The sequence below is a fragment of the Paroedura picta genome, chromosome 5, assembly GCF_049243985.1.
Source record: "Paroedura picta isolate Pp20150507F chromosome 5, Ppicta_v3.0, whole genome shotgun sequence".
NCBI lineage: Eukaryota > Metazoa > Chordata > Lepidosauria > Squamata > Gekkonidae > Paroedura > Paroedura picta.
In genome coordinates, this window is record NC_135373.1 from 20,518,270 (window position 1) to 20,545,009 (window position 26,740).

Genomic DNA, 26,740 nt, shown 5'->3' on the forward strand with positions numbered 1-26,740 from the left:
GGACGTGGACAAAATTGAGAGCAGAGAAGAGCATTAAGGATGATGTGGGGCCAGGGGACCAAGGCCTATGAGGAAAGGCTGAGGGACTTGGGAATGTTCAGCCTGGAGAACAGGAGGTTGAGATGGGACATGATTGCTCTCTTTACATATCTGAAAGATTCTCATTTGGAGGGCAGGGAGCATTTCCTGTTGGCAGCAGAGGATAGGACCCACAGAATCTTGTTGGTCTCTTAAGGGACCTTGTTTTGTTGCCAACCTACAGCCAACTTATGGTGACCCCCAAGGGAAGAGGTTCACAAATGCACAAATGGGGTTAGTTGTAAACGGTGCTGCTAGACCCCACTGTTTTCTGCTGTTACAGACAGACTACAACACTGGTATAAGAAAAAACACTCTGGCATAGCTGGCAAAACCAACCCCAAAATGCAAAGGTTTATATAAAAATAGCCTTTTAAAACTCTAGTCGTATATATTATTCTGCATTAATATGCAACAAGTTTCTGGTGTTGGGTACCTTGTTTCACCTCTGCTTTGCCACAGCATAGTTCATCCAAAAAGAAACAGAGCCAGCACAATATCTAGAACGACTCCCCATGCATTTAATATTCCATGTGTTTACCAGCACAGACAACAAATGTTTTTATTTATTTATTTCTTGGATTTATATCCCGCCTCTCACGACTTTTGTTGCCTCGAGGCGGCTAACAATTTAAACCAAAGGGGGCACAATTGAGGGCCTAATGGGAAAGCTCACCATCTGTGGCACGTAGAGCAATTTATTTATTTTATTTATTTATAGTTATATTTTTATACCGCCCTTCCCTACGGCTCTGGGCGGTATCTCCCATGCAGTGTAGTCACCTGCCTAGCATGGATCCAGTCTGTTGCAAGCAAGGTATTCGATACCGGAACCTTGTTGCATATTAATGCAGGATAATATATACAACTGGAATGAAAAAGAGAACTTTTATATGAACCTTTGAGTTTTGGGTTGGTTTTGCTGGCTATGCTCTCTCTCTCTTTCTTACCTGCCACTCCCGAATGGCTCGTGGCGGATTACAGAATCTGTATAAAATCCCCAATAAAACTCCCCTTAAAACCACAGACAAATTTACAACAAAAAGATGAAATAAAATGAAATAAGATACGGCGGAAAAACCTATTTCTGTGCTGACTCAAGCCCATTCCCCCCCCGATATATTCTAGAGGGAGGAGGGAAGAGAGGGGAGATTGAACCCTTAGCCGCCATCACATAGCTGTATCCTGAAGGGGGGGGGGGGTCACAGATCTTCCTTAGCACGACAGCCTCAATCATAGACCTGGTAGAAGAGCTCTGTCTTGCAGGCCCTGCGGAACGCCAAATGCTCCAGCAGGGCCCACAGCTCTTCCAAGAGCTCATTCCACCAAGTGGGGGGACAGGACAACTGATGCTGTAACCATTTCCTGTGTCTGCCTATATTTATTTGCTCGTGACAGACAGGCCCAAACTTGATCTCTGTTCAGCCTGCCTAGGTGTAGCAACCCTGATACTCCTTGGTGGTCTCCCAGAACGGAGATCTAGTGAGATCAGGCTAGCCCGGGCTATTCCAGGCCAGGCTCTTGAGGTGCTCCTCGGCTCCAATCCAGCCAATTGAAACCACTGATGGGGCTAGAGATTGTCCAAGACTGGTAGGCATTTAAAACATACACAGACACGCAGTGCAACTCACAATGCTTTACTGAACAGTGGAACATGCGTGCAAAAGGGAGCGATCAATTCACTTTGCAGCAGAAGAAGGGGATTCCGGAATGGCTGGGGAAGTAGCACAGGGGAAGGGAGGCTTCAATGCCCTTCCCTCCAGGTGGAAGGAGACAAGGAAAGCACTGAAGGAGAAGAATCTGAGAGGCACATCTTCCAAGCTGCAAAGTTAACTCCCCACTGACCTTTCAACTCACAATACAGAGATATCTCGGGGCCTGGAAGGGGTGGGAGGCAGCTGGTCTCAGTGGAATTCCCAGCCTGGCTGATGGACTTCCCATTTCCAGAAAGAAGGCAGCTCAAGAGAATAGCTCTTCCCTCTAAGGGGTGCAGATAAGAAATGGGAGCCCTGAAATGGCAGCCGGAGATGCAATTTGTACTGGGTAAGAGGCAGGATGACGGCCCAGCAAAGACGATGCTGCGTCTTCCACTTCTGGTGGTTCTCTGCTCCATGATCTCGTACGACCCCACTGCCGGCCCGGCAGCCCGGACTGTAAGCTCTCCGCCGGGTCCCGCGACCTCTTGGCACCCCTGGGCAGCGGCCACAGGGACTTTGTCTCACCCAACTTGAGATGGGAAGAGTTTGGCTCTGGCACAAGGGCACTGTGTTCATGCCAAGAGGCGACTGTACTCTGCAAGGGCAGAGGACTTCTTCACACCATCCCAAATGCGGGCTGCGTAGTGGAACCTACCCCAGAGAAAATGAGAAGCCCCAATGAGATCCAATGTATTCCAACTGATCAGTTGAGAGCCAATTTGGTGTAGTGGTTAGGAGTGCGTACTTCTAATCTGGCACGCCGAGTTTGATTCTGCACTCCCCCACATGCAGCCAGCTGGGTGACCTTGGGCTCGCCAGGGCACTGATAAAATTGTTCTGATTGAACAGTGATATCAGAGCTCTCTCAGCCTCACCCACCCCACAGGGTGTCTGTTGTGGGGAGAGGAAAGGGAAGGCGACTGTAAGCCGCTTCGGGTAGAGAAAAGCAGCATATAAGAACCGTTTCTCTTCTTCTTCTGTCTAATTTTGTTAGGAGGCAAGCAGGGAGGAAGTGTGCTCAACAGAGCAGGAAATCTCCAATTCAACCACTCAGAACACAGGAGGACATTATTTGAAAAATTCCAGGAAGGGCTTAACCTGAAGATGGTCTTCCAATGCCCCCCCCCCCCGTATGGCATTCTGAATATGCTGCTGCATCATGCACACTCCAGAGCTTGCTTATCCCAATGATGTTTTGTACCCCCCCCCTCCTGTCCTCTTCCCAGTCCTGTTTGCTCACCAGTTCTTTTCCGTGAGGATGGTGTGGGAGAGCTGAGGCCGAGACATGGACATGACCTGGCTCCGGAGCTTGGCGATCAGAGACTGGAAACTGGGATGTCCCTTGTAGCCGGGCAGAAGAGAGAACAGTGGGCCGCTGCCAGGGGCTGGAGGAGGGGGGGGAGAAAGAGAGAGGGTGCTTTCACACATACTATATAATGCAATTTAAAACCACTTCAGCAATCGTTTGCAAGTGGGTTTTGCCATTTCATACGATAAAATCCAGGTGCACAGTAGATTGAAGGTGCAGTGTGTGCATGAACTTACCCTGAAATAATACACTCCTGCTTTTTTTTTTATGTATGTAATAAATCGATCTAGAGCCTCTTGTGTCGCAGAGTGGTAAGGCAGCAGACTTGTAGTCTGAAAACTCTGCCCTTGAGGCTGGGTGTTCAATCCCAGCAACCGGCTCAAGGTTGACTCAGCCTTCCATCCTTCCGAAGTCAGTAAAATGAGTACCCAGCTTGCTGGGGGGTAAACGGTAATGACTGGGGAAGGCACTGGCAAACCACCCCGTATTGAGTCTGCCATGAAAACGCTAGAGGGCATCACCCCAAGGGTCAGACATGACCCGGTGCTTGCACAGGGGATACCTTTACCATCAATAAATAAATCAATCACACAACAAATACACAATACCCAGCATTAACAAACTGGGGGTGGGAAGCAAATGACAACTAAAATGTAAAGGTGCTTCCTGGAAACCAGAGCTGATGCACAAGAGTCAGGAACGTATCCTGGTTCAGCACAACTGCCTGGCAACCAATTGCGGCTTGGCTCACTTATGTGAGCCATTCAGCACTCTCTGCGATCCTTGCAGCACAGTTTCCATTGCCACGCGCTCTAGTCCAGACTAAACAAGTGAGCATGTTGAATGTTGATAGGGGAGTCCAGCCCAGAGCTGGGAGGGAAAGTGGCTCAGATTCATTGCCATTCACACGACCAGAAAAGGGCAGGGAGGAAGGGGGGCTCCTTCCCTTACCTGCTCTGGGCAAAGCGTCGTCTCCATCCATGTCCATGAAAGGCAGCAAGAACAGGTTGACTTCTGTGTCCAGGTAACTCGGAGGCAGGCCGGGGAATATGTTGCAGTCCAGCATGGAAAGGGTGCCTGTTAGGAGGAAGGGAAAGCTAAGCTGGACCAGTCTATTCATGGAGACATACAAGATGCTTTTTGGGCTGCTTTCTAGGGCCCTGAATTCAATGATTTGGGCAAGCCCCATCAGATCTCAGAAGCTAGGTAGGGCTGCCTGTGGTTAATTCTTGGATAGAAGACCACCTAGGAAGTCTGGGGCAATGACCAACCACCTCTGAATGTCTCTTGCCATGAAAACTCTGCGGGGTGGCCAAACTGTGGCTCTCCAGATGTCCAAGGACTACAATTCCAATTCCAATTCCAATTCCTTCCTTCCTTCGATCTTTAACCCGCCACTCCTAGCAATGGCGGCTTACATCAATTTATAATCACAATATGAAAGACAACACTTAAACCTTTAAATAAAGGATACTATAAAACAGGGGTTTCCCAACCCCCGGGCTGCGACCCGGTACCGGGCCGCAAAGGCCATCATACCGGGCCGCCAGCAGCCACGCCTGCCTCCCCCCCCTGCAGCGAGAGGAGGGGGAAGAGGCCGGCGCAGCAGCCGGCGTGCCAGCGACATTAACGTGCACGCGCGGAACTGCCGCACATGCGCGTTTGCGCCCCCCCTCATGGCCAAAACGCGCGTACACAGCAATTGGGCGTGCACGTTTATGAGCAACTGTGGCAGCTGGGCCGCTGGCTCTCCCCCACCCCCGGAGGCGGTCCCTGACCAGATGAAGGTTGGGGAGCGCCGCTATAAAATATACATCGCAACATCATTAATGTTCCAATGCCAGGGACTACCACCCTGTTGGTATTCGAAGAGTGGAGAGCAGGGGGAAGAGGCAGAAAGGTGGTCCTTCAGCTACACTGGACCCTGACAATGAATAGCTTTAAAGGTCAAAACCAATGCCTTGAATCGGATCCGGAATTTAACCAGCAACCAATGCAGCCGCCTCAGTACAGGCTGGATGTGGGCTCTCCAGGGTGTTCGCATGAGAACCCTAGCAGCTGCATTCTGTACCAGTTGCAGTTTCTGGGTCAGAGACAAGGGTAGGTCCGCATAGAGCAAGTTACAGAAGTCTAGCCTGGAGGTGACCATCGCTTGGGTCACAGTAGCCGGGTGCTCCAGGACCAGATTCACTGCTGGCAGGGGCTCATGGGAATTTTAATCCATGGACATCTGGGGAGCCATGGTTTGGCAACCCCTGTTCTACAGGGTCACCTTAAGTTGGCTGTGACTCAATGGGGCTGTCAACCACCACCATAGCCACAAACAGGGACTTCTGAGTGTCCTTCTGAGACGGCAGCTGTCAATTAATACTGAGCCACGGCAGATGTGCAAAAAAACAATAATTCAGAGACAACTGTGTGACGAGAGCCACTTGTAAGGGCAGATAAGGCCCAAGGAGCTGGACCCATTCGCCTTCCTAAGTAGAAAGAGATAACCATGAGGCAGTTGTCCTTTCTGGCCAGTGTGGCACCAAGGAAAATGACAGCGTCAATCCAAGCCATAACTGCAATAACTGACCTCCCAATGCTGTTGCTATTTATACTACTTATGTTCCTATCGATTATTAAGATGTTTATTGGAAATAATGAGGTATTGAACTGTTATAAGGCAGCAGACATGCAGTCTGAAGCTCTGCCCACGAGTCTGGGAGTTCAATTCCAGCAGCCGGCTCAAGGTTGACTCAGCCTTCCATCCTTCCGAGGTCGGTAAAATGAGTATCCAGCTTGCTGGGGGGTAAACGGTAATGACTGGGGAAGGCACTGGCAAACCACCCCTTATTGAGTCTGCCATGAAAACGCTGGAGGGCGTCACCCCAAGGGTCAGACATGACCCGGTACTTGCACAGGGAATACCTTTGCCTTTAATGTTTTGAAAATTGTTGAAAGTTGTTCATATGTTCCATGAAAAGTTAAATAATGTTTCAATGTAAACCGCCCAGAGCTGCAAAGAATGGGCGGTATAAAAATCCAAATAAATAAAATAAAATCAAGTTGCGGTTCTCGGCCAGAGTCAGAATAAATATGGCGTGGAACAACTTTCTGTTGGAATATGCAAGATCTACAGTGTACGAGATTCAAAAGCAGAAGCACAGTGTCTTATAGGAAGCCTTGGAGATGTGTATTTATCGTAGCTAGATTAGGAACTTCCTGATCTTTTTCCGTGTCCTGATTGGCTCTTTGGAGATTTTGAGCCTTTGAGCACACTTCCTCCCTGCCTGCTAACAGAATAACAGCCAGAATTACTGTAGGCAACAGTTAGACAGTTAGTTAGGACTCTCTTCTCTCTATACATAGCTGTTCCTCTTCTTAATAAAACTCTTTTTATGCTTTTAAGTAGCCTGGTGCTTCTCCCCCCCTTGCAAATTTAAATTCTGCCAACGCTTTTTACGTCTCAGTAGGTGAAGGGCTTCACCAAAACCCACAAGCCCCTTCTCTGCTTGGGGGAAGACTGAAGGCTGAAGGACACCGGCACCGGGTCAGACCCAGCCTCCCTTTCTCCTCCATACCAACTAATGGCACCTGGCTTTCACCCCACCGTCGTCTGCAATTGTTTAAACTCAGCCTTCTGTTCTTTGGACAGACTCAGAAGGCTACATTACCCTTGTATTTCAGATGGGAGTGCATCATGATCTTATCGATCATCAGGTGCATCTGCTTCAGGTTCCGGGGACAGAAATTCTCCCGCTTGGCTTTGTTCTGGAGAAAGACTGCAGAGGGAGAGAGGGAGAAAAAGAGAGAGGAAAGGGCAGCTTCGCAAGCATCATAAACGACATCTTTGGACATTTTTAAACAGAGGCTGGTTTCCAGCCCACTGCCTGCTCCAGACAGAACTCCTCTCGGAAACTGAGCTCTCGGGAAGGCCACCTGTTGCTCCCGCCTTGCAACACCACCCTTGTGCTCTTCCGTACCAATGTGGGGGTAGTACTCTGTGCCCTCGTCCGAGCCAGAGGAGCTGCTGGATTCATGGCTGGGGGATGGAGTGGAAGGTTTCACCATTTCTGCCGTTTGCAGGAACCTGCCAGAGGCGAGAGAAGGGAACTTGAGCTTGTGGTGAACAAAATGCATCAACTGTGATTTTAAAATATCAGCTCTTTGTATTTTTATCTGTTCTATCGTGTCCATTTTATGTATATCGGCAGCCTCCTCGAGCTCCACAAGGAAGACAGGCAGCTGATAAAAGGATTTAAATAATAAATACTAATCCCCTATTCAGCCCCTCTTCTCTGCATTCCCCCATGGAATCTTGTCCCAGCATCCATCCATCCATCATTATTATTATTATTATTATTATTAAATTTATTACCCGCCACTCCCAAGCAGGCTCGTGGCGGGTTACAAAATGTCCAGCTAAAAAACACAACAACATTAAAACCCCATTAAAATGGACAGAAAAGTACCAGGACATTAAAACCAACAGTCAACAAACATGGCGGAAAGCCCCCAACCACTACCCGTACCCCTACTGCTAAAGGGAGGAGGAAAGAGAGACAAAGTAATCAAAGTTGGAGCTTGACATCAGGGAGGGCTCATTGATCTTCCCCCACTGCCCCAGCCTCAACTGTAGACCTGGCGGAAGAGCTCCGTTTTACAGGCCCTGCGGAATGGTGGAAGGTCCCGCAAGGCCCGAAGCTAACCCAGGAGCTCATTCCACCAGGTAGGGGCCAGAACCGAAAAGGTCCTGGCCCTGGTTGAGACCAGGCGTGCTTCTTTGGGGCTGGGAATGATCTACTGGTCTCCAACTTCAGCCTGAACAACAGAGGACCCCCAGGCTGAGTAAATGTGAAATTTCTCATCTGGCTGTTTCTGTATTAAAACACCTTATTCTGACTGATGCTGGCTCCTTGTTCCTTGACCAAGACACACTCTTTCCTCACCTGTACAGGCTCAGATCCGTGAACCAGTCCTGCACCACAATGACCACGTGGCAGACGGTGAACAGGAAAGCAGCAATCTGGAGGGACTGAGAGGAGAGCAGCCATGAGTTGAGGAGCTATTTATTTATGTATATATATTGTATGGCAGAGCCTCTTGTGGCGCAGAGTGGTAAGGCAGCTGTCTGAAAGCTCTGCCCATAAGGCTGGGAGTTCATTCCCAGCAGCCGGCTCAAGGTTGACTCAGCCTTCCATCCTTCCGAGGTCGGTAAAATGAGTACCCAGCTTGCTGGGGGGTAAAGGGTAATGACTGGGGAAGGCACTGGCAAACCACCCCGTATTGAGTCTGCCATGAAAACGCTAGAGGGCGTCACCCCAAGGGTCAGACATGACTCGGTGCTTGCACAGGGGATACCTTTACCTTTACCTTTATTGTATGGCATGTTTGGAGATGTTTTGCCATTGCCTGCCTCCACATCACGACCCCCCCCGTGTCCCGTGGAGAAACTCCATCCAAATCCTTGGAGGTCTCTCATCCAAAAACTAGCCAGGGTCAGCCCTGCTTAGCTTCCGACATCTGAAGAGATCAGGCTTGCCTGGGCTATCCAAGCAATGACAGCACGTGAAGCCTCAATGATGAGAGGAGATGCTCAGAGGCCTCCCTTTAGACCTCTGACAAGGCCTGTGGGATCCTTCTCCCCAGCTTGGTCTGTTTAGCCTGGAGAGGAGATGACTGAGAGGGGATCTGATAACCATCTTCAAGTATTTAAAAGGCTGCCATGTAGAGGATGGTGCAGAGTTATTCTCTCTTGCCCCGGAGGGGATGAAATTAATTCAAAAGTAATTCCATCTGAACATCAGGGAGAAGTTCCTGACAGTTAGAGCGGTTTCTCAGTGGAACAGGCTTCCTCAGGAGGTGGTGGGTTCTCCATCTTTGGAAATTTTTAAACAGAGACTGGATAGCCATCTGACGGAGAGGCTGATTCTGTAAAGGTTCAAGGCGTGGCAGGTTACAGTGGATGAGCGAGAGGGTTGTGAGTGTCCTGCATAGTGCAGGGCTTTGGACTACATGACCCAGGAGGTCCCTTCCAACTCTATAATTCTATGATTCTAGAAGGGAAGGGCCAAGACCACCTTTGTTCCAAACGCCAGGTTTCAAAAGTCACTCCCTTAGGAAGGGAAACCATTCAGAACTCAATGGGGAGGGCAATAGAGGGGACTAGACTTATACAACTGGGAAATGACGCTGACCGACAGAAGAGAACAGTTCCAGGCTCACCGTGCCACAACACAGAAAGCTTCCAATGCATCCTGCTGCCACCTCCCGCCCTTGTGCAGAGCGGGAATGGTTCCTACCTGCATCTCGACATAGGTGTGGGGCAGGCTATACTCCGGGGGCAGCTTGCGGTCGTTGTTAATGAGATGGTCGAGGATGGAGGGGCTGAGAATTGGCTGCAGAGAGAGACACAAGACTTTGAAGGGCATTGGTAGGACCTTCTCTCCCCCACCACCCCTGCCCCACCCCACCCCCCCGGGTCCTGCAGACAGCACCACTCTGACGTCTCACAAAGCAAGACAGCAAGCTCTGCAGTCGATGCTCCTACCCCTGTATGCACCTGGCTTTTTTCCACTCAGCTACCACTCCATGGTGGTGCCTCTGTTTGGAACACAGAAGGTCTGGGTTTCAAATCCCCCGCTTCTCCTGGGCAAAAGGGTTAGGAAGGAGGTGACATAAAAGTCCTCTGCCTGTGACCCTGGACAGCCGCTGCCAATCTGAGCAGACAGTACTGATCTTAGTTGACCAAGGGCCTGATCCAGTACAAGGCGGCTTTGTGTGACCTGGTACACCTTCCTGGTCCTCAACCTCGGCCCTTCCTCTGCTTCCTGTTTTAGTCTTCCTGACAACTGGAGAGCCACAGTTTGGCTTTAGGCTGATCCTGCATTGAGCAGGGGGTTGTCCTAGATGGCCTGCATGGCCCCTTCCAACATGAGGATTCTAGGATTCTTAATTATTTGCTTCATTTCCCCCCAATGCAGAGCCAAAGCTGCTTAATTCGTTCTCCTCTCCTCCACATTATCCTCCCAATGACCCTGTGGGGTAGGCTTAGCAGAGTGTGGCTGGCCCGAGGTCACCCAGCACAAGGGGGATTTGAACCTGGCTCTCTCAGAAACTAATCTGACCCTCTTCATCACTGTGCCATGCTGGCTTCCAAGTTCGAGCACCTCCAGAGGACATCTGGAAGGAGCTTGACAGAAGGCCGGTTCGCAGACCTGTGTGTCCAGGAAGATTATCCGCTCCTGAGTGATGAAGAAGTCAATGCCGCTGGTCTGGTTGCCCCCACGCTCCTTGATCTCTTGGCTCTGAGTGCGGAACACATACGTTCTGGGAAACAGGAAAAGAGACCGGTAGGCCAGAAGCAAAGCCACCTGAGCAATCGGTATTCTACGGCAGGGGTAGTCAACCTGTGGTCCTCCAGATGTACATGGACTACAATTCCCATGAGCAAATGCTGGCAAGGGCTCATGGGAATTGTAATCCATGAACATCTGGAGGACCACAGGTTGACTACCCCTGTTCTACAGGACTTGAGGCAGCGAAATGTCTATCGCTAACTGGAGAAGCTGGTGCGGTGACACGGAATGTTCAGAAACATCTCAAGTGCTCAGTGACCAACGCTAACAGAACGTCTGCAGTCCAGCTTTTGTGAGGGAAGGGGAAACTATCAGGGATTAAAGCGTCTCCTAGACCCAGGTAGGCAAAGAAGTGGGCTTTAAGGAATATGATGCAGGAAAAGAAGGGGAGGTGGGGACTGAATTTTACGCATTGCATTGAACCAACAAGCCAGTTCTTTGACTGCAAGGTTTCAGGCTTTCTCCACCATACTTACCCGACCCCCTGCCCCAATTATGACAGCGCCTAACACAGCCAGTACAAAGCCTTTCCCTCTTCTGCTAAATCCAGCCTTCTATTACCCTGTGTCACACCTGATACAACCTAGCCAATTACCCAAAGCCCGACCAACCATCCATGCACCTTTTCAGAATCTCATTGGCTACTTCCCTCCAATTTCTCCTCCCCACCTCTTCCCTGAAACACCCAATCTGTAGCTATTTCCAACTGTCCTCCTGCACTGGTCCAGCTCCCAAATACCTCTGGTCTTCCTCAGGTTGATTGGCTGATAACAGTGACATCACCATGGATTTGCCAGTACCCTGCAATCCCAGAACGCCAACCACCAGCACATCTGTTTGGTCCAGGAGGTACTGATTAGAAACAAGACAGAATGTCCTGGTAACTACCCTTGTTAGAACAGAAACCTGGGGAACAGCATTAAGCTTGGGTGTGGAACACGGTTAGCCTGCAGGTAGACCCCTCTTTGAAGAAGGCCACAGGCTCACAGGAAAGGGGAACATGAACATATAAAGAACCCTTCTGGATCAGACCACTGGTCCATCTTGTCCAACATCCTGTCTTGCACAGTGGCCAACCAGTTCCTCTGGAGGACCAATAACGGGGCATAGAGGCCAAGGCCTTCATTAGAACATGCGAAGAGCCCTGCTGGATCAGACCACTGGTCCACCTAGTCCTGCATCCTCTCACACACAATGGCCAGCAACAGGGAATGGAGACCAAGGCCTTCATTGGAACATACAAATAACCTAGCTGGATCAGACCACTGGTCCATCTAGTCCAGCATCCTCTCACGCGCAATGGCCAGCAACAGGGCATGGAGACCAAGGACCTGACATTGACTCCTGGTTCTGAGATTCAGAGAACTAGTGCCTCTGAACATAGAAATTCCCTTTAGTCACTATGGCTAGTGGCAACTGATATGTTTATCCTCCACAACTCTATCAAATCCTTTTTTAAAAGCTGTTTGTTCCTGTGACCATCAATACATCCACTGGCAGCTCATTCCACATCTGAATCACTCTGTGCAACAGAGTATTTTCTTTTGTCTGTTGAGAACCTGCTGCCCATCAGCTTCACTGGATACCCTGGAGCTCTAGTTCTTTGGGAGAGGGAGAAAAAATAAACCTCTCTCACCCCCCCCCCTTAGTCATCTATGAAAAGTCCCAAACTCTTCAGCCTTTTCTCATAGGGAGGGTGCTCCGACCCCCTAAAATCATCTTGGTTGCCCCCCTCCGTCCTTTTTCCAGCTCTGTGATGTCATTTTTTGTGCTATGAATGTAGCGTCTGGCTCTCCATAGATCCTGCATGGCAATTATTGTGTGTAACATATCAAGGGAGAACTGCAGGAAAAGGAAGGGAAACGCAGATAAAACACAGCTGCTGGGAGTCTCTGAGCCTTCTGCATTACCTCGATTGCACTGTCGCACCAGTTCATTTGGTCGTCCACCAGTTTGATGCTGTGTTTCATCTTCTCCGGGGCTAGGAGCTTAGCCTGACCGACCACAGCTGGAAAGACAAGAAAGGGCTGGAAGTCAGAAGGGGCTGGGAGACAGACCCATACGAAACTCACAATGACCCATGAATCCAGCCTTTTTCAACCTTTTGACCATGGAGGAGCCCCTGAAATGATGTTTCAGACTTCAAGGCACCCGGGAAGTGATGTCAGCTGGCCACGCCCCTGGAAGTGACATCAGTACCCGCACTTAGCCCTCTGTTTGCTCTGTCCCATTGCAATTACTATTACTAGGGTGGCTCTGCCTCATGTACACCGGAAAGAAGAGGAGCTGAAAAGACAGCCCGGACCCACCCACCCCATAGCATGCCTCTTCAGAGCTTCCACAGACCTCCCTTCAGACCACCGCAGACCCCCAGGAGTTCAAGGTCCCCTGGTTGGGAATCCCTGCATTAATCACTCAATACAGGTGTATTTTTTTCCCAACCAGCTTTCCAAATTCCTGTAGCATCCACTGTCAAATCTGACAACCCTCGTCTTCCCTGCCCCTGTAATCATGCTCCTACTTTGTACTTACGATCCATGACGCCACTGGACGCGGTCGAGCCCATGCCCCTGTTCTGGATCTGATAGACCGGCTGTGTGGGGCGCTGGCCCTCCTTCTCTACCTTGGCGACTGCTGTGGGGGGCTGGGCAGATGTTTCTGACGTCCCCGCAGGGCCTTTGCCTTCCTCCCGGGATTTCATCAGCACAATGGGCTTCTCGATGGGCGGGGCAGTGGCAGGCGTGGGAGCCGGGGCGAGAGGTGGGGCACCCTTAGACTGCAAGGACACAAAGACTGAGACCCAAATCTTCTCAGGGCCACCAGCAGGTATCCAGCTGCACTTGCTCAAACTGCTAGATCCCACCAACTGGAGAGGGGGGCGAAGTTTGCCAATCCCCGCCACACCACCGAAAACATCTTGGGGCCTTGTGCTGCTACCATCGGACACTTGTGTTCCCCAACCTGCTCCATGTGTTTCCCCAAAACTCAAATCAGACAGAAAAGATGAAAAGAAAAAGGAGACAGAGAAAGAATGGCTCTCCCATCACTCTGACCCTGTTGCTTGAGATACTCCTCTTCTTTTACTATTTTAGGAAACAGAAAGTGAATCAAGCAGCCGGCACCTTCACTGGGGATCTGGATTTTATCCCTAAGGGACACGGACCGAGCGGGGCTACTAACTGTCGACTCCTAGACTTCCCTCTTGCAAACTTCTAAATGTGCCCACAAGCTCAAAAAGGTTGGGGACCCCAGTCCTGGACTTCGGTCACCTATAAGCGACAGAGTTGTTTCTTCTGCTGGGATCTGAGCAGTAAGTTTCTTCCGCATGGATCAGCCAGACCATCCAGAGGGACTTTTACTGGCATGGCAGAACTGAGTCAGCTACCAGGGCTAGGGCTGCCAGGTTCCTCCTGGGAATGGGGAAAGGGGGCTATACCTACATGACCCGGAAGTGACATTGTCACACTGAGACAACACTCTGGGATGTGGGCAAAGGCTCTATGGTAAATTTGGCTCCTACCATTGAGTTTTTGCCCAAATGCCAGAATGACACCCCAATGTGGGCCATGATGTCATGTGGGCCATGATGTCAGCAGAGCCTCCGTCTTTTTCAGGGTGCTCCCTCCACCAGTCAGCTCTCTCGGGCTTGATAGCAGGGCACCCCCATGGCGGTGGGGAAATGATCCTAACTAGCACCCTGTCCGGTCACAGAATAGCACTCCATGCTTGCCCGCCCTACCCTGTCTGCAGGCGGCTTGGCCAGGATGATAGGGGTCTTCTGCATCACGGGTGCCATTGGTTCGTCCACTGGGTCCTAAAAAGGAGAGCAGGGGGTTAGCCTGGGTCCCCTGAGGTTGCTCCTTCATTCACAGTACAGGTTTCAGATCTTACCCGCCGCTCACGATCACGGTCCCAGGGGACATAATCACGGTCCCGGCCTGGCCCAGACAAGCTTTGGTGACCCAGTTCCTTATCGCGGTTCCAGCGGCGGCGACGTTCGTATAGCCCCGGCTGGCTGTGCCCCGACTCAGACATTGGGAAGCAGGATCTAAGAGAGGGGGAGAGAATTTAAAGGAATTGCTACAAAAAAAAACATGGTAAAAGGATACTAAAGAGGCTCCAGATAGGGATGAGGTCATAGGAACAGGCATGAGGAACAAACAATGTCAAATATGTATTTCTGCCCCTTGTGCTTGGTTGCCCGAGTCCACTTACCATAGAGTTCCGCAAGTCCTGCAAGCTGGAGCTCTTCTGCCAGGCGTTGAGGCCAGGGTGTGGGAGGTCTATATAGCCCTTCCTCCAAATTTCCAAACATTTAATTCATTAAACATCCAACACCTACCTTGAGGCATGGAACCAGGCTAAACTGGTTGAGCCAAATGGGGTTGGCAGGTTTTATTACTGACTAGAGTGATTTTATGGTGGTGTTATCATTCTGTTGTAAACCGCTGTAAGCCGGCTGACCCAAGAGAGGTGGTCAACAAATCTAATAATAAACTCAAGAGGAAATGGTTTCAGGCCTAAGAAGATAGAGGAGAGATATCAAAACATGCATTATCTTGAAATGCATTTGCCTCTTCATCTTATTGATGCGCTTAAAGAGTAAATAGCTCTACTGAAATGGGGAACAACTTTGTAAAAGAAGAGAAAGGAGATAGCTTGGTGGTTAGGAGTGCTGACTTCTAATCTGGTGAACTGGGTTTGATTCCCCGCTCCTCCCTCACATGCAGCCAGCTGGGTGACCTTGGGCTCGCCACAGCACTGATAAAGCTGTTCTGACTAAGCAGTGATATCAGGGCTCTCTCCGCCTCACTCACCTCACAGGGGGTCTGTTGTGGGGAGAGGAAAGGGAAGGTGAATGTAAACTGCTTTGAGACCCCTTCGGGTAGAAAAAAGCGGCATATAAGAACCAACTCTTCTTCTACTGCTGTCAACTTAAACTGATAACTGATTAAAATTTTACTGTGTGTGTTTGTATGTTTTATTTTAGTTGATTGATTTAACTTTCACATTATGTGTCCAGAGCCAAACATAAAAATAATTATTACTCGCCATGAGTACTAACAATAATTTTGTGTGGGTTAGAAAAATAAATTTATTATATATTATTATTATTAATAAAAGATAACATTATCATCTTCCTGAGTCAATTGAGAAAAGCGGGTTACAAGTATACATTGCATATTATTATTGTTCTTATAAAAGAGAATGCTAATCTGGGGATGCCTTTTGGTGCATTTCTGTCCCCCACCTTTCCACTAGTCCTGGCACCCAAGGCATCTTGCAGCGCTATACAAAAACGTCACACCCCAAGCAGCTTCGGGCAGGCCAGAGGCGATGACATCACGCAGATCGACCATTTGGTCATAACGAGTAGCCGGAACTATATCTTTGGCGGATGGATAAGGCTGATAAACGAACAGCTGCCCCTTTAACGCTCCGCGGAAGGATACCAGCGCTAAACCCGGAACTATCTACCCTCGGCGAAATACCTGAGCGCCGGAGAGGCGAAAGGCCGGTAACCCAGCGGACGAGGGAAAGCCGCCGGTCTTGCCGTCACTTGAGCTCGAAGGTAGCGTTACGCATCCCGAACGGGTCGCTCGCATAGACGTGGGATGCGTCCGTTGTGAATCAGCGCATCTAGACAGTAAGGGAAGGAGGAACCTCGCCGGCCACCGTCGCGGTCGCCAGTGCGCACGCGCGAGACGCCGAATTCTGCAGGACGCTGGGGTACGGCGCATGCTCGGTCTGCGACTAGGTGGTTGAAGCGCGGGTTGGTTGGTTCCCGCGCGCATGCGCCAATGGCCGACAAAGGCCACCTGGACCCCGCTCGGAGGCGTGGCCGGGGATGTGCCTGGGGAATGAATGGGACGAGGGCGGCGGAGGCGTCTAATTGGTGGCGTGCGGGGCGGAAAAGGCAGAAGGCGCCCAGACTATTCTTGCGCGAATATTCTTTTCTCCACGGGTGTTGCAAAGAAGCCCACAGGCAAAACATTTGGCTGGCCGAACAGAGTTTGAGTCCACTGGAACCTTTCAAAGCAGCAAAATTTGATTCTAGGTGTGAGATTTTATGTGTATGCACACTTTCTAGACCAGAGGTGCTGGCAGGGGCTCATGGGACTTGTAGTCCATAGACATCTGGAGGGCCACAGTTTGCCCACCCCTATTCTAGACCAATGAAATGGAAATCACTACATATATGAGAAAGCAAATGAGCAATATATTATTGAGCAGCATGCAACAGATGTGGATATCAAATAAAATAATGCCTTGTTACTATAACAGTTCATCAGCTCTTTGGGTTCAACTGCTGTTTACAAAATCAGAGGAGGGATGGAAATGTTAAGGCTAGTGATTAAAGGCAGAGGCTTTCCCAGTTGTGAGCAGAAGTAATTAAGAGGCCTGTTGCTAGCCTCATCCATCTGTTTGCTAATTTACCGCTGTTTAAGCATCCCAATAAATGACCTTGTGTTGAGTTCAGTCTCCCGCCCTAACACCAGTTAGATTCTAAATTATACATTACATAATTCATTATATAACGTTAGCCCCATTGTCCCTAATGAAGTAAATTGAAGAAGAGACTATAAAGAATGCAGATAGAAGAGCTGAATGAGGTAGTGAGATAAGAAAACAATATCCCTGTCGAGTCCTGGGGATTTGGCTGGTTGATTTATTTATTACATTTGTATACCGCCCTCCCCTGAGGGCAGTTCACTTGGAATGAGAAGAACAATACATCAAACTCAGTTTTTGTGTCAAACAAATACAACAATAGTAAGAAAACAATTTAAACAGGATAACAATCAAACAGGTTCATGGTTCAGTTCAGGTACATGGATTCCTGGGCAGGAGGTTCAGCGACCCAGCGGATGTTGCTGGTTCCGGTTGATCTCAACCAAATGCCTGGCTGAAGAGCTCGCTTTTGCAGGCCCTGCAAAACTATTTTTGTTTTGGTACGGCTCTGATCTCTTCTGGGAGCTCATTCTGCCAGGTGGGGGACAGGATAAAGAAGGTTCTGGCCCTGGTTGAGGTCAAGCTGGCTTCTTTTGACCCAGGGATAAGTAGCCAGTTGGAGGTGACAGAGCTCAAAGCATTTTGAGGGGCATAGGCAAAAAGGCAGTCCCTCAGGCGCACTGGATTCTAACCACATGTGGCCTTAAAGGTGATAACCAGAACCTTTAGCCTGATCCAGAATTCGACTGGTAACCACTGTAGTTATTGGAGGATGGGCCAGATGTGGGTCCTCCATGGGGTTGCTGTGAGGACCCTGGCTGCTGTGTTTCGGACCAGTTGTAGTTTCCGGACTGAGGCTAAGGGCAGGCCTGCCCAGACCTAGTTGCAGAAGTCTAATGACGATTGTGTGGATCAATGCATCTAGGAGTTACAGTGCCAAGTAGGGCGCTAGTAGTTTGGCTTAGCAAATGTGGTAGAATGCCAGCTGTGCTACTCTCGTGACCTGAGCCTCCTTTGAGAGGGAAGCATCCAGGGTCACGCCCAAGTTCCTTGTGGAGTGAGCCACTCATAGCTGCACACACCATCCAGGTTGGGCAGATGCACTTCCTTGCATGGTCCCTTCCTACCTAGGCTCAGGACCTCCCTCTTTGAAGGACTGAGCTTCTGTTATGATGGTCAGTTCATAGCCTGAGGAAGAGTGCCTGCACTCGAAAGCTCACACCTTGAATAAATCTTTGCTGGTCTTAAAGGTGCTTGCACTCGAAAGCTCACGCCTTGAATAAATCTTTGCTGGTCTTAAAGGTGCTTGCACTCGAAAGCTCACGCCTTGAATAAATCTTTGCTGGTCTTAAAGGTGCTTGCACTCGAAAGCTCACGCCTTGAATAAAGCTTTGCTGGTCTTAAAGGTGCTTGCACTCGAAAGCTCACGCCTTGAATAAATCTTTATTAGTGTTAAAGGTGCTTGCACTCGAAAGCTCACGCCTTGAATAAAGCTTTGCTGGTCTTAAAGGTGCTTGCACTCGAAAGCTCACACCTTGAATAAAGCTTTGCTGGTCTTAAAGGTGCTTGCACTCGAAAGCTCACGCCTTGAATAAAGCTTTGCTGGTCTTAAAGGTGCTCCTGGACTCAGAGCTTCAGAGGACTCTGCTGACAGCTACTTCCACAGCAGCAGCAACACCCACGCACAGGCTGGGGAAATTCCCGCTCCCCACCAAGAATGAGCCCAATCCCGAAAACGGTCAGCCCAAGGCACCTGCGCAGCCTTGCAGTCCCTGTTTGCGGCCGCTTCTCCCGACGTCTGCAGCTGAGACGCGGGGGACAGATCGGGGCTTGCGGGAATACAAGACGGCCGCCCGGAGCTGCGCATTCCAGAGGGGCCGCGGGGTGATTTATTGCAGCAATTTAAAAAGAAAGGAAGAAAAAAAAAACAAATCTCGTGACTCCTTTAAAAAAAAAAGCGCAGCGCAGTCACATGAAGCCTTGCGTGGCGTGGCGCGAGCTCTTCGACCCGCGTTGCCTCCGCTGCCCTCTAAGCCGCCGCAGCCCTTTACAGTAGAAGACTGCGGAGGGGAGAGACGGAACTACAACTCCCGGCAGCGCTTGCGGCCCTCGGCGCCACTTAGGAAGCGCCGAGCTCCTCTCTTCTCCCCCCCCCCCCCCGTCCGCCCCTCTGGCCAAGGGGAGGTGGCCGCCGCTGCCCGGGCGCGTGGTGGGCGAAGGGCCGCCGAGCATCATGCGGGAAGGGCTGCTGGGCCGGGCCGCCGCCGCCGCCAGGCCCGCCGGACACGCCTCGGTAGGTCAGCGGGGAGGCCACCCGCGGCCGGGCTTGGATCCCGCGCAGGGAGGCTGTGCGCGGAGGGAAAGCTGGGCTGGGCTGCAGAGCTGGGTTGGGGGCAGAACGGTGCTCATTTCCCATCGCATCCCTGCGCCTCCCGGGCTTTGCGCGTTTGCAATGCGAAGGCGCAGTCTCGGGATCTCCCAAGAGGGCGTGCGCCAAGTGCCCGGCCCGATCCCCGGGAGTTCAGGAGTCCGGATGGGAAAGATCGCTCTGCCCGAGAGGCGCTGCCGGCCAGAGCAGGCGATCTTGGTGTTGCTGGGCTCGGGGCAAGGCGGCGTGCCGAGTCCAGAGCCCGCGCGGTTCTCAAAGCCCCAGGAGAAGTCGTTTCTTTGGCGCCGCTTTCGCCCATGCCCCATGGGGCACTTCCAGTCCATTCTCAGTGCAGTTTGCAACTGGGTTTTACTGTGCTGAAGGGTAACAGCCTCTTGCAAATTATAATAAAGGTGCGTTGGAAGTGGATGAGAAGCCCCTTATTCAGCAAGTGTGAAAGGGTGCTGTTGTGGGGGGTGGGGAATCATTGCCCTGTGATCAGATCATAGATTCTTGCATGCAGTGTGCCTTTTTGGGCCCCACCGTGCACTTAAGGATTTGAGGCAGTGTGCAGAATAATATGAGGTGCTGAGCTCCAGGATAAGGGGGTCTGCTTCGCAGGCAGAAAATCTCCAGTTCAGGCCTTTAACTGGTTAAAAAGGGCAAGATCACAGAATACATTAAAAGGCTTCCATCTGAGACGTCGGACAGCTGCTGTGACTTGGAGTAGATCATGCTGAGTAGTCCCAACTGGGTTTAGTGGCTAGGAGCAGCGATTTCTACTCTGGCAAGCCCAGGTTGATTCCTTGCCCCTTCATGTGCAGCCAGCTGGGCAAGCTTGGGGTAGTCACAGTCCTGATAGTTCTGTCCTCACAGAGCTGTGGCTCTCAGAGCTCTCTCAGCCCCACCTAGCTCACAGGGTGTCTGTTGTGGGGCGACGAAGGGAAGGCGGAGACGTGCTGCTTTGAGACTCCTGGTCATGAAAAGTGAGGTACAAAAGCCTCTTCTTATGGAAGGGTGCTCTGTTGATGTGCAAGGAGCATTGTAGAGTGACAGCAAGACCTGCCCCCAAGGAAAGTAACATCTGGGGGGAGGTAATAGTGGAAGGGAGTCAAAATGTAGGAAAGACTAAATTGGGCTTTTTGCATAGTTTTTCTCCAAGGGGAGGCTAAGAGCTGAGTAACTGCAAAATGACTTCTGGGTTTTATTTGTGGGGGAAGGGAGTTTGCTCTTGGTGGCCTGAATTCCTGAGAGACAAATCTCTTGAACCCAGAGGTGGAGGGTGGATAGACAAAACCTTGACCAGATTTCTTAGGCTCTAGGAACCAATAACACAAATGTAGTTTTATTTTTCTCAGGGCGGGTAATATAAAGTAGCAGATTACACTCGTAAGATTAACATTCTAAATAGTTAATTAAAACAATAAAAATTCTACACTTTAAACACACATCTGTTTAATTAATTTAAGTCTCTTAGGGGGGTTCTGTTCTTTAGATGGACGGTTCTCCTTGCAGATCTTTCCCTAGGGAGGCCAGACAATTTGGTGGCGTAGGTGTTATGTCCCAGCCTCAACCCTCGGTCTTACAGGCCCTGCAGAACTGATCGAGGTCCCCGCAGGGCTGTGATCTTAGCCGGCAGAGCATTCCACCAGGCTGCGGCCAGAGCCACTAAGGCCCTGGCCCTGGTTAAGGAGCCAGACTCAATTTATTTTTGCCTTGAGGTTTGTAGGTTTGGCACCACAGAGGGATTTATATGCTGTGCCAACTGGGCGCCAGTGATGTCTCAATCCCAGTCAAAGGTGAAGGAACTCTCCCTGGGTTCTGCACTTGGCATTTCTATATCCTCAGCAATGTACAGGTTGGACATTTATGTCAGTGGGACTATGCTAACATGACCAATGTTGGGCATATGACTGGCTATCGGCAGTCACAGTCTCTCGGCCTTGTGAAGCAACAGCCTCTGCAGCCTCGGTTGCATTTGGTCCCCTCTGGCCCAAACTTCTGGGTCCTCTGCCCATTTAGCCCTGAGGGCACACCGCAGTACGTTTGCCAGGTTATTCTGTTTCTTTCTGGCTTCCCAGCTCAGCAGGTTGTGCCGTTACGTATTCCGGGATTAAAGTACTTAAAAGTTGGCTCAGCCTGTCGGTTTTAGTTTCCTGGATACGAGATGACTCAAGAGGTCTGTTTCTTTTTTTCCCCCTGCTTGTTTCAGGGTGCTATGGACTTGGTGGCAGGGATGGAAGTCGGGGCCGAAATTGAAGTGACCGAAGACGGGACCTTGGAGGAATTGCCTCTGCATTTGGTACGGGAGACACACGGTTTGAATCCTTCCTCTGCCTTTGGGCAGGGTTCGGCCACAGGGCTTATGGGGAGAACAGTCTGCAGGACTGAGAATGAACCCAGCTGTCCCAGAGGTCTGCTCTAATCCCAGTCCCTGCCCTTGACCCACATTCTGTGTTTTAATCAACTGGTTCTCCATTAACCCATAGGCTCAGGAGTGAGTATCAAGTCATAATAGAATATGCTACCTTTTCAATTATCCTTGTTCTCCAAATTAAACCATTGGATACGCAAGCTGGTCATGACTGGGATGGCCCAGGCTGGGCTGTTCCCTTCTGATTATGGAAGCTAAGTAGGGCCAGCCCTGGTTAGTACTTGGATGGGGGACCACCGGGGAAGTCCAGACAGACAATAGCAAACAGCCTCTGATTGTCTTGCCTTGAAAACCCCAAGGTTTGAGTTGGCTGTGACTTGCCCACATTTTCTACCACCTGGACCGCAGGTTCGTATTTCAGCTCAGTCTAAACTTGGGCCGTGGCCTGACAATCTGTAATGCAAGAAGGACCCCGACCTAACTTGTATCGTTGTATTAAGCATCGTTGAAAACTAGGTAGGCAGCACTGAGCGAATCCTACGGAATAACTTGTCCAGAGGTGCCAAACTGTGACTCTCCAGATATCAAAGGACTACAATTCCCATAAGGCCCTGTCCACATGAAGCTGAGTGGGGCTCGTGGGAATTGTAGTCCAAAGACATCTGGAGAGCCACCGTTTGACCACCCATGGACTAAGTCAGGGGTAGTCAAACTGCGGCCCTCCAGATGTCCATGGATTACATTTCCCAGGAGCCCCTGCCAGCATTCGCTGGCAGGGGCTCCTGGGAATTGTAGTCCATGGACATCTGGAGGGCCGCAGTTTGACTACCCCTGGACTAAGTGGTGGTCAGCCACCCTTTGGTGCTACCTTCAGGGTGAGTGCTAAGTTCCACTCCATAACTGGGACACCCTGCCTGCAGGCCATGGGTGTTCAAGATTATTTGGTTGACTTCAGCGATATGGGTTTGTTTGTTTTGGGGGGAGGGGGGAGTTGGTCTCAGCCCTGTCAGTGCTTTGGAGATCAGATCCAGGAAGCCCAATTTGGGCCCCAATTTTGCAGCCACCCTGCCCCCGCCATATGCATTCTTGTATGGCCTGGCTGACACTGGTGGGTCTGTCCTTGTCAGATCTCCAAACCTATGCAGGGTCTGCCGTGGTCTGTCTTTGGAAGGGAGGCTACCCAGGAAGTCCGAGGTGGCCACGCAGAGGCAGGCAATGGCAAACGACCTCTGTTTGTCTCTGGCCCTGAAAACCCTACTGCCAACCTTTCTCAACCTTTTTTTTTTATTGAGAAACCCCTGAAACATTATTCAGGCTTCAAGAAACCCCAGAAGTGGCGCGATTGTGCGGAATATGGTTGGGAAGCAGAGCTGTGGACACGCCCACCTGAGGCTCCTCCCCTTTCCACACCCTCCAGGCCCACCATTGGGCCATGTGGGGGGGGGGTTGATATGACCATATATAATCCTATTACCCAGTAAATGTTAAACAGTTTTTTAAAAGGTATAAAGAGTGAATAAACCCACCCATTTGGGAAACCCTTGCAGGGCTGTCAAGGCGTCCCAGGGTTTCACAAAACCCTGATTGAGTAAGCCTGCCCAACAGGGTCACCATAAGTCAGCTGTAAAGTGACAATGTGTTCCTCCCCCACCCCCACTTTGACGTGGTTTCTTTATCTGGCAGAGGTTCTGCCTGCTCCTGCAGATTGTGTGGGTCTGGCTGCACAGGGCACTGATAAGCTACTCTTCTGCAATATGTCTGGCACGTGCACAACCTAGGCCAGGGGTAGTCAAACTGCGGCCCTCCAGATGTCCATGGACTACAATTCCCAAGAGCCCCCTGCCAGCATTCGCTGGCAGGGGGCTCCTGGGAATTATAGTCCATGGACATCTGGAGGGCCGCAGTTTGACTACCCCTGACCTAGGCTATTCAGAAGCCAATGCTTTTCTTCCACGAAGCCCCTGCAGCTGCAGAGGTGAGGTCAGGCTGTCTCACAGGCCCTTTCTGAGAATACATTCGCCAGTATGAAGGCTGTACGCAAAAGCTGCGTGGCTGGAGTTCTGGCAGGACTCCGTTTCTCTCTGGAGGCCACATCCTCGCCCCCTTTTTATCCGGCGCTTGGACGGGCCTGCAGGAGGCGTGGTTGCCCTTCCTGTCCGCTGACGGCTCCCTTTCTCCTTCGCCCCCAGGAAAACGCCAAGAACTGCCTCTCCTGGGAATCCCTGGACCTGTCGAGCAGCGACGACGACGGGGAGGCGTACTTGACCTTCTGCCTGCCAGTGAGGCGCCCTCCCCGGCCCGCCGCACGCCTCCCGCCCCAGAGGCTGCCCCCCGCTCCGTCCGCCATTCGGGCGCCGGCTTTTGAGAAACGGGTCCCGCCCCTGTTCCCCTGCCCCGTGCGCCTGACCGCCCCGCCTTCCCCCGTGATTCCAGCCTTCAGTGCCTACCAGTGCCACAAGTGCCTCCAGGTGTTTATGGAAGAGTGGCACTATGCGCAGCACCTGCAGGACCACGCTCAAGAAGAGGCCCAGCAGCAAGCCGCCCTGCCGGCGCAGCCCCGGCCCCACTCGCCGCCCCGCAAGCTGCGCTGCCTGGAGTGCGGCAAGCGCTTCCTGCACCCCGAGCATTTTGCGCGGCACACCAAGTGGCACCTGAAGCTGGTGCGCAAGGGCATCCGGGTCTGCCGCAAGAAGGGCAGCCGGCGCGCCGAGCAGGTGTCCTACATTTACAAGCCCCTCGGCACCGTTGACGGCAACCAGGCCGGAGCCTGCCCGAGCCTTCCGGTCGCCGCGGAGAACCCGAAGCAGGCAAAGAGCCTCCAGGTGGCCAAACCCCACCGGGCCGGCAAGCGGAAGGGCGTCCGCCCCCTGAAAAGCCTGCCCCCGGAGGCTGTGCAAGGTGAGGCACTACCAGCCCCCACGTACCTGGAAAACGCCATGACCATCCTGGACGGCGAGTTCGGCGTCGGTTTTCTCCACCCGTGGCAGAAGAAGCAGGAGGCCGTTTTGGAAGGGCAGGTGGTGGGGGGGCTCTTCCAGCCGGCGGTCGTCAGCGCCGAAAACCAGATCATCATCTTGGACGAAGAGGAGGCTGAGGCCAGGCCCGGCGGGCCTGAGCAGCACTACGCCGAGGTACAGGCCGCCCTGTTTGACAACCAGACGAGCACTGTGAGGCCTCTCTTCTTCAGGACAGAGGAGCAGGCCCCTCTGTTGGACCCTCCGGTTAACATGGGCTCTTTTCAATTGGGAGGCGGCAAGGAGCCGGCCACCCTCACCTCTGGGTGGCTGGGCCAGAACCCTTGCACCCTTTTCCGGACTGTGCTCCTGCAGTCGGACGAGCCGGCAGCCCTCTTGGACGGCCCGGCGGAGGCCAATCCCCTGCAGCAGGTGATCATCAAGACGTCGGAGGTCTCTCCCGCCCTGCTCGTGGACACAGAACCTCACTTTTCCACCCTGGACTCGGCTACCCTTCAGTTTGTCCCGGTGCACTCCGAGCCCCAGTTCATCGCCGTCAACTCGCTGGCCGTGGATCATACGGACCTGCCGGAGGAAGGGGACAAGGCGTGGGAGGCCCAGACCACGGCTTTCCAGTTCCCGAGCTACCTACCGAACGTCTACCAGCAAAACAAGCCGTCTTCCCCCTCTGCGGCCTCTTGCCCCTCGCCCAAAGGCTCCCTGGTGGTCCGTTTGGTACCGTGTGCCTCCGGAGAGCATCCGGAAGTCTTAGACCTGGAGTACGACACGGGAGGGGGCATCCCGGTAGCCTCTGAACCGTGGGAGGCCAGCGTCGGGACCGGGCAGGAGTCCTACACTACCGAGGAGGCAGTCGAGGATAATTTCATCATAGTGGAGGTGGAGGGCGATGAGGGCGGCCAAGGCCTGGCCGCGAACCGCACCTGCGGCAGCCCCCGTACACAGCCCTCCCCCAGGGTTATCCGAGCCGTCGACCGGAACCACGTCTGGCGCTTCAAGTGTCCAGACTGCGGCGTGCGCTACAGCCGCGTGTCGCAGCTCCGCTCCCACCAGAAGGGGCCGAAGCGCCGGGGGCGGAGCTACCTGTGCGAATGCGGCGCGTCCTTCCGCGGCCTGCTTCACCTCCTGAGGCACCAGCTCCTGCACTTGGCGGAGGCCCTTTTCATCTGCGCCACTTGCGGGAAATCCCTGAAAGGACACCAAGGCCTGGCCCGGCACAGCACCTGCCATCCCGGGTCGGCCCGTTTCGGCTGCACCTGCGGCATCAGCTTCCAGCGCTTGTCCCGTTACCTCTGGCACCACGTGAAGAGCCAGCGGCCTGGCTTGAGGGTTTACACCCTCTCCGGCTTCCTCTCCTCGGGCTGAGCTGCCGGACATGGACAGGAGGGAGGAGATGGAGCTCCACCCTGGGGAGGATGGGGAGCTTCTCCCTCAGAAGTTTGGTTCAGGGATGGAGATAACTCTGGGATGGGAGGCCTTTCCTCGGAGGTAACTCTCGGGTGCAAGGCCTTTTCCTTTTCCTTTGAAGGAATGTTCCACACAAATGGTTTACTAGTTTTGGATGCAAAACCAATTTCTCCTTGGGACGTGTGTCTTCAGGGTTGGTTTTTTTTGTTTTGTTCTTTTTTTAATTTTCGCAGTGTAATTATGATGGAAGGTAATTAAACAGAGATCCAGAGCCCCTCGCTCCTTGCTTGCCTCGAACTGACCGCTTTTGGGGACGGGATACCAAAGAGCCTTCTTCAGCAGATGTCTAGAGCAGTGGTCCCCAACCTTTTTATCACCAGGGACCAGTCAACACTTGACAACTTTGCTGAGGCCCGGGTGGGGGTACTCTTTTGCTGAGGGACGTCTCCGCCACTGCCTGAGCCCCTGCTCCGCTTGCTTTCCTGCCAGCTCTCCTGACTTCCCACCACCCGATGGGAGGTGCTGCTAGCAATGCCACGCCGATGGGGAGCCCCAACCATGGCGGCCATCAGAGAGAACCAAAGGTGATCCAGCGGCAGAGTGGCAGCAGCCGGGGAGAACGAGGAGAAGGAGCCATGGCCCGGTACCAACTGATCTACGGACCAGTATCGGTCCCTGGACCGGGGGTTGGGGACCACTGATCTAGAGGAGTCGATGTTCCATAGTCTGTGTTCGGGCA

At 52.0% G+C, this 26,740-nt stretch overlaps 2 protein-coding genes across 3 annotated transcripts; one reads left to right on the forward strand and one right to left on the reverse strand.

The window, feature by feature from the left end:
• Positions 1 to 1,699: 1,699 nt before the first annotated feature.
• On the reverse strand, positions 1,700 to 16,073 carry LOC143837260 (nonsense-mediated mRNA decay factor SMG9-like). The gene is made up of 14 exons (XM_077336879.1): positions 15,920 to 16,073; positions 14,319 to 14,475; positions 14,167 to 14,241; positions 12,960 to 13,203; positions 12,338 to 12,435; positions 11,167 to 11,279; positions 10,287 to 10,398; positions 9,372 to 9,467; positions 8,019 to 8,104; positions 7,053 to 7,159; positions 6,744 to 6,851; positions 4,036 to 4,161; positions 3,016 to 3,160; positions 1,700 to 2,426 (listed from the first exon to the last, which is right to left on the reverse strand). Exons 2-14 carry the CDS (start codon positions 14,460 to 14,462, stop codon positions 2,348 to 2,350), a joined length of 1,533 nt encoding a protein of 510 aa, XP_077192994.1. The 5' UTR covers positions 14,463 to 14,475; positions 15,920 to 16,073; the 3' UTR covers positions 1,700 to 2,347.
• Positions 16,053 to 26,272, forward strand: LOC143837259 (uncharacterized). 2 transcript variants are annotated; one of them, XM_077336878.1, is made up of 3 exons: positions 16,053 to 16,157; positions 21,461 to 21,550; positions 23,812 to 26,272. In XM_077336878.1, exons 2-3 carry the CDS (start codon positions 21,467 to 21,469, stop codon positions 25,957 to 25,959), a joined length of 2,232 nt encoding a protein of 743 aa, XP_077192993.1. In that variant the 5' UTR covers positions 16,053 to 16,157; positions 21,461 to 21,466; the 3' UTR covers positions 25,960 to 26,272. The 2 variants fall into 2 exon arrangements, with proteins under 2 accessions (XP_077192993.1, XP_077192992.1); XM_077336877.1 differs by lacking the exon at positions 16,053 to 16,157 and adding an exon at positions 18,651 to 19,173.
• Positions 26,273 to 26,740: the final 468 nt, after the last annotated feature.

What these genes read in the sequence shown, in the direction of transcription:
- LOC143837260 (XM_077336879.1), bottom strand. Translation starts at nt 14,462, where the DNA reads ATGTCTGAGTCGGGGCACAGCCAGCCGGGGCTATACGAACGTCGCCGC. An exon ending in GGTGCGACAGTGCAATCGAG is followed by an intron (nt 11,280 to 12,337) that starts GTAATGCAGAAG and finishes GTTTCTAATCAG; the next exon opens with TACCTCCTGGACCAAACAGA. An exon ending in ACGGATCTGAGCCTGTACAG is followed by an intron (nt 7,160 to 8,018) that starts GTGAGGAAAGAG and finishes CGCCTCTGGCAG; the next exon opens with GTTCCTGCAAACGGCAGAAA.
- LOC143837259 (XM_077336877.1), top strand. Translation starts at nt 19,114, where the DNA reads ATGCGGGAAGGGCTGCTGGGCCGGGCCGCCGCCGCCGCCAGGCCCGCC. An exon ending in GGCCCGCCGGACACGCCTCG is followed by an intron (nt 19,174 to 21,460) that starts GTAGGTCAGCGG and finishes TGCTTGTTTCAG; the next exon opens with GGTGCTATGGACTTGGTGGC. An exon ending in AGGAATTGCCTCTGCATTTG is followed by an intron (nt 21,551 to 23,811) that starts GTACGGGAGACA and finishes CTTCGCCCCCAG; the next exon opens with GAAAACGCCAAGAACTGCCT.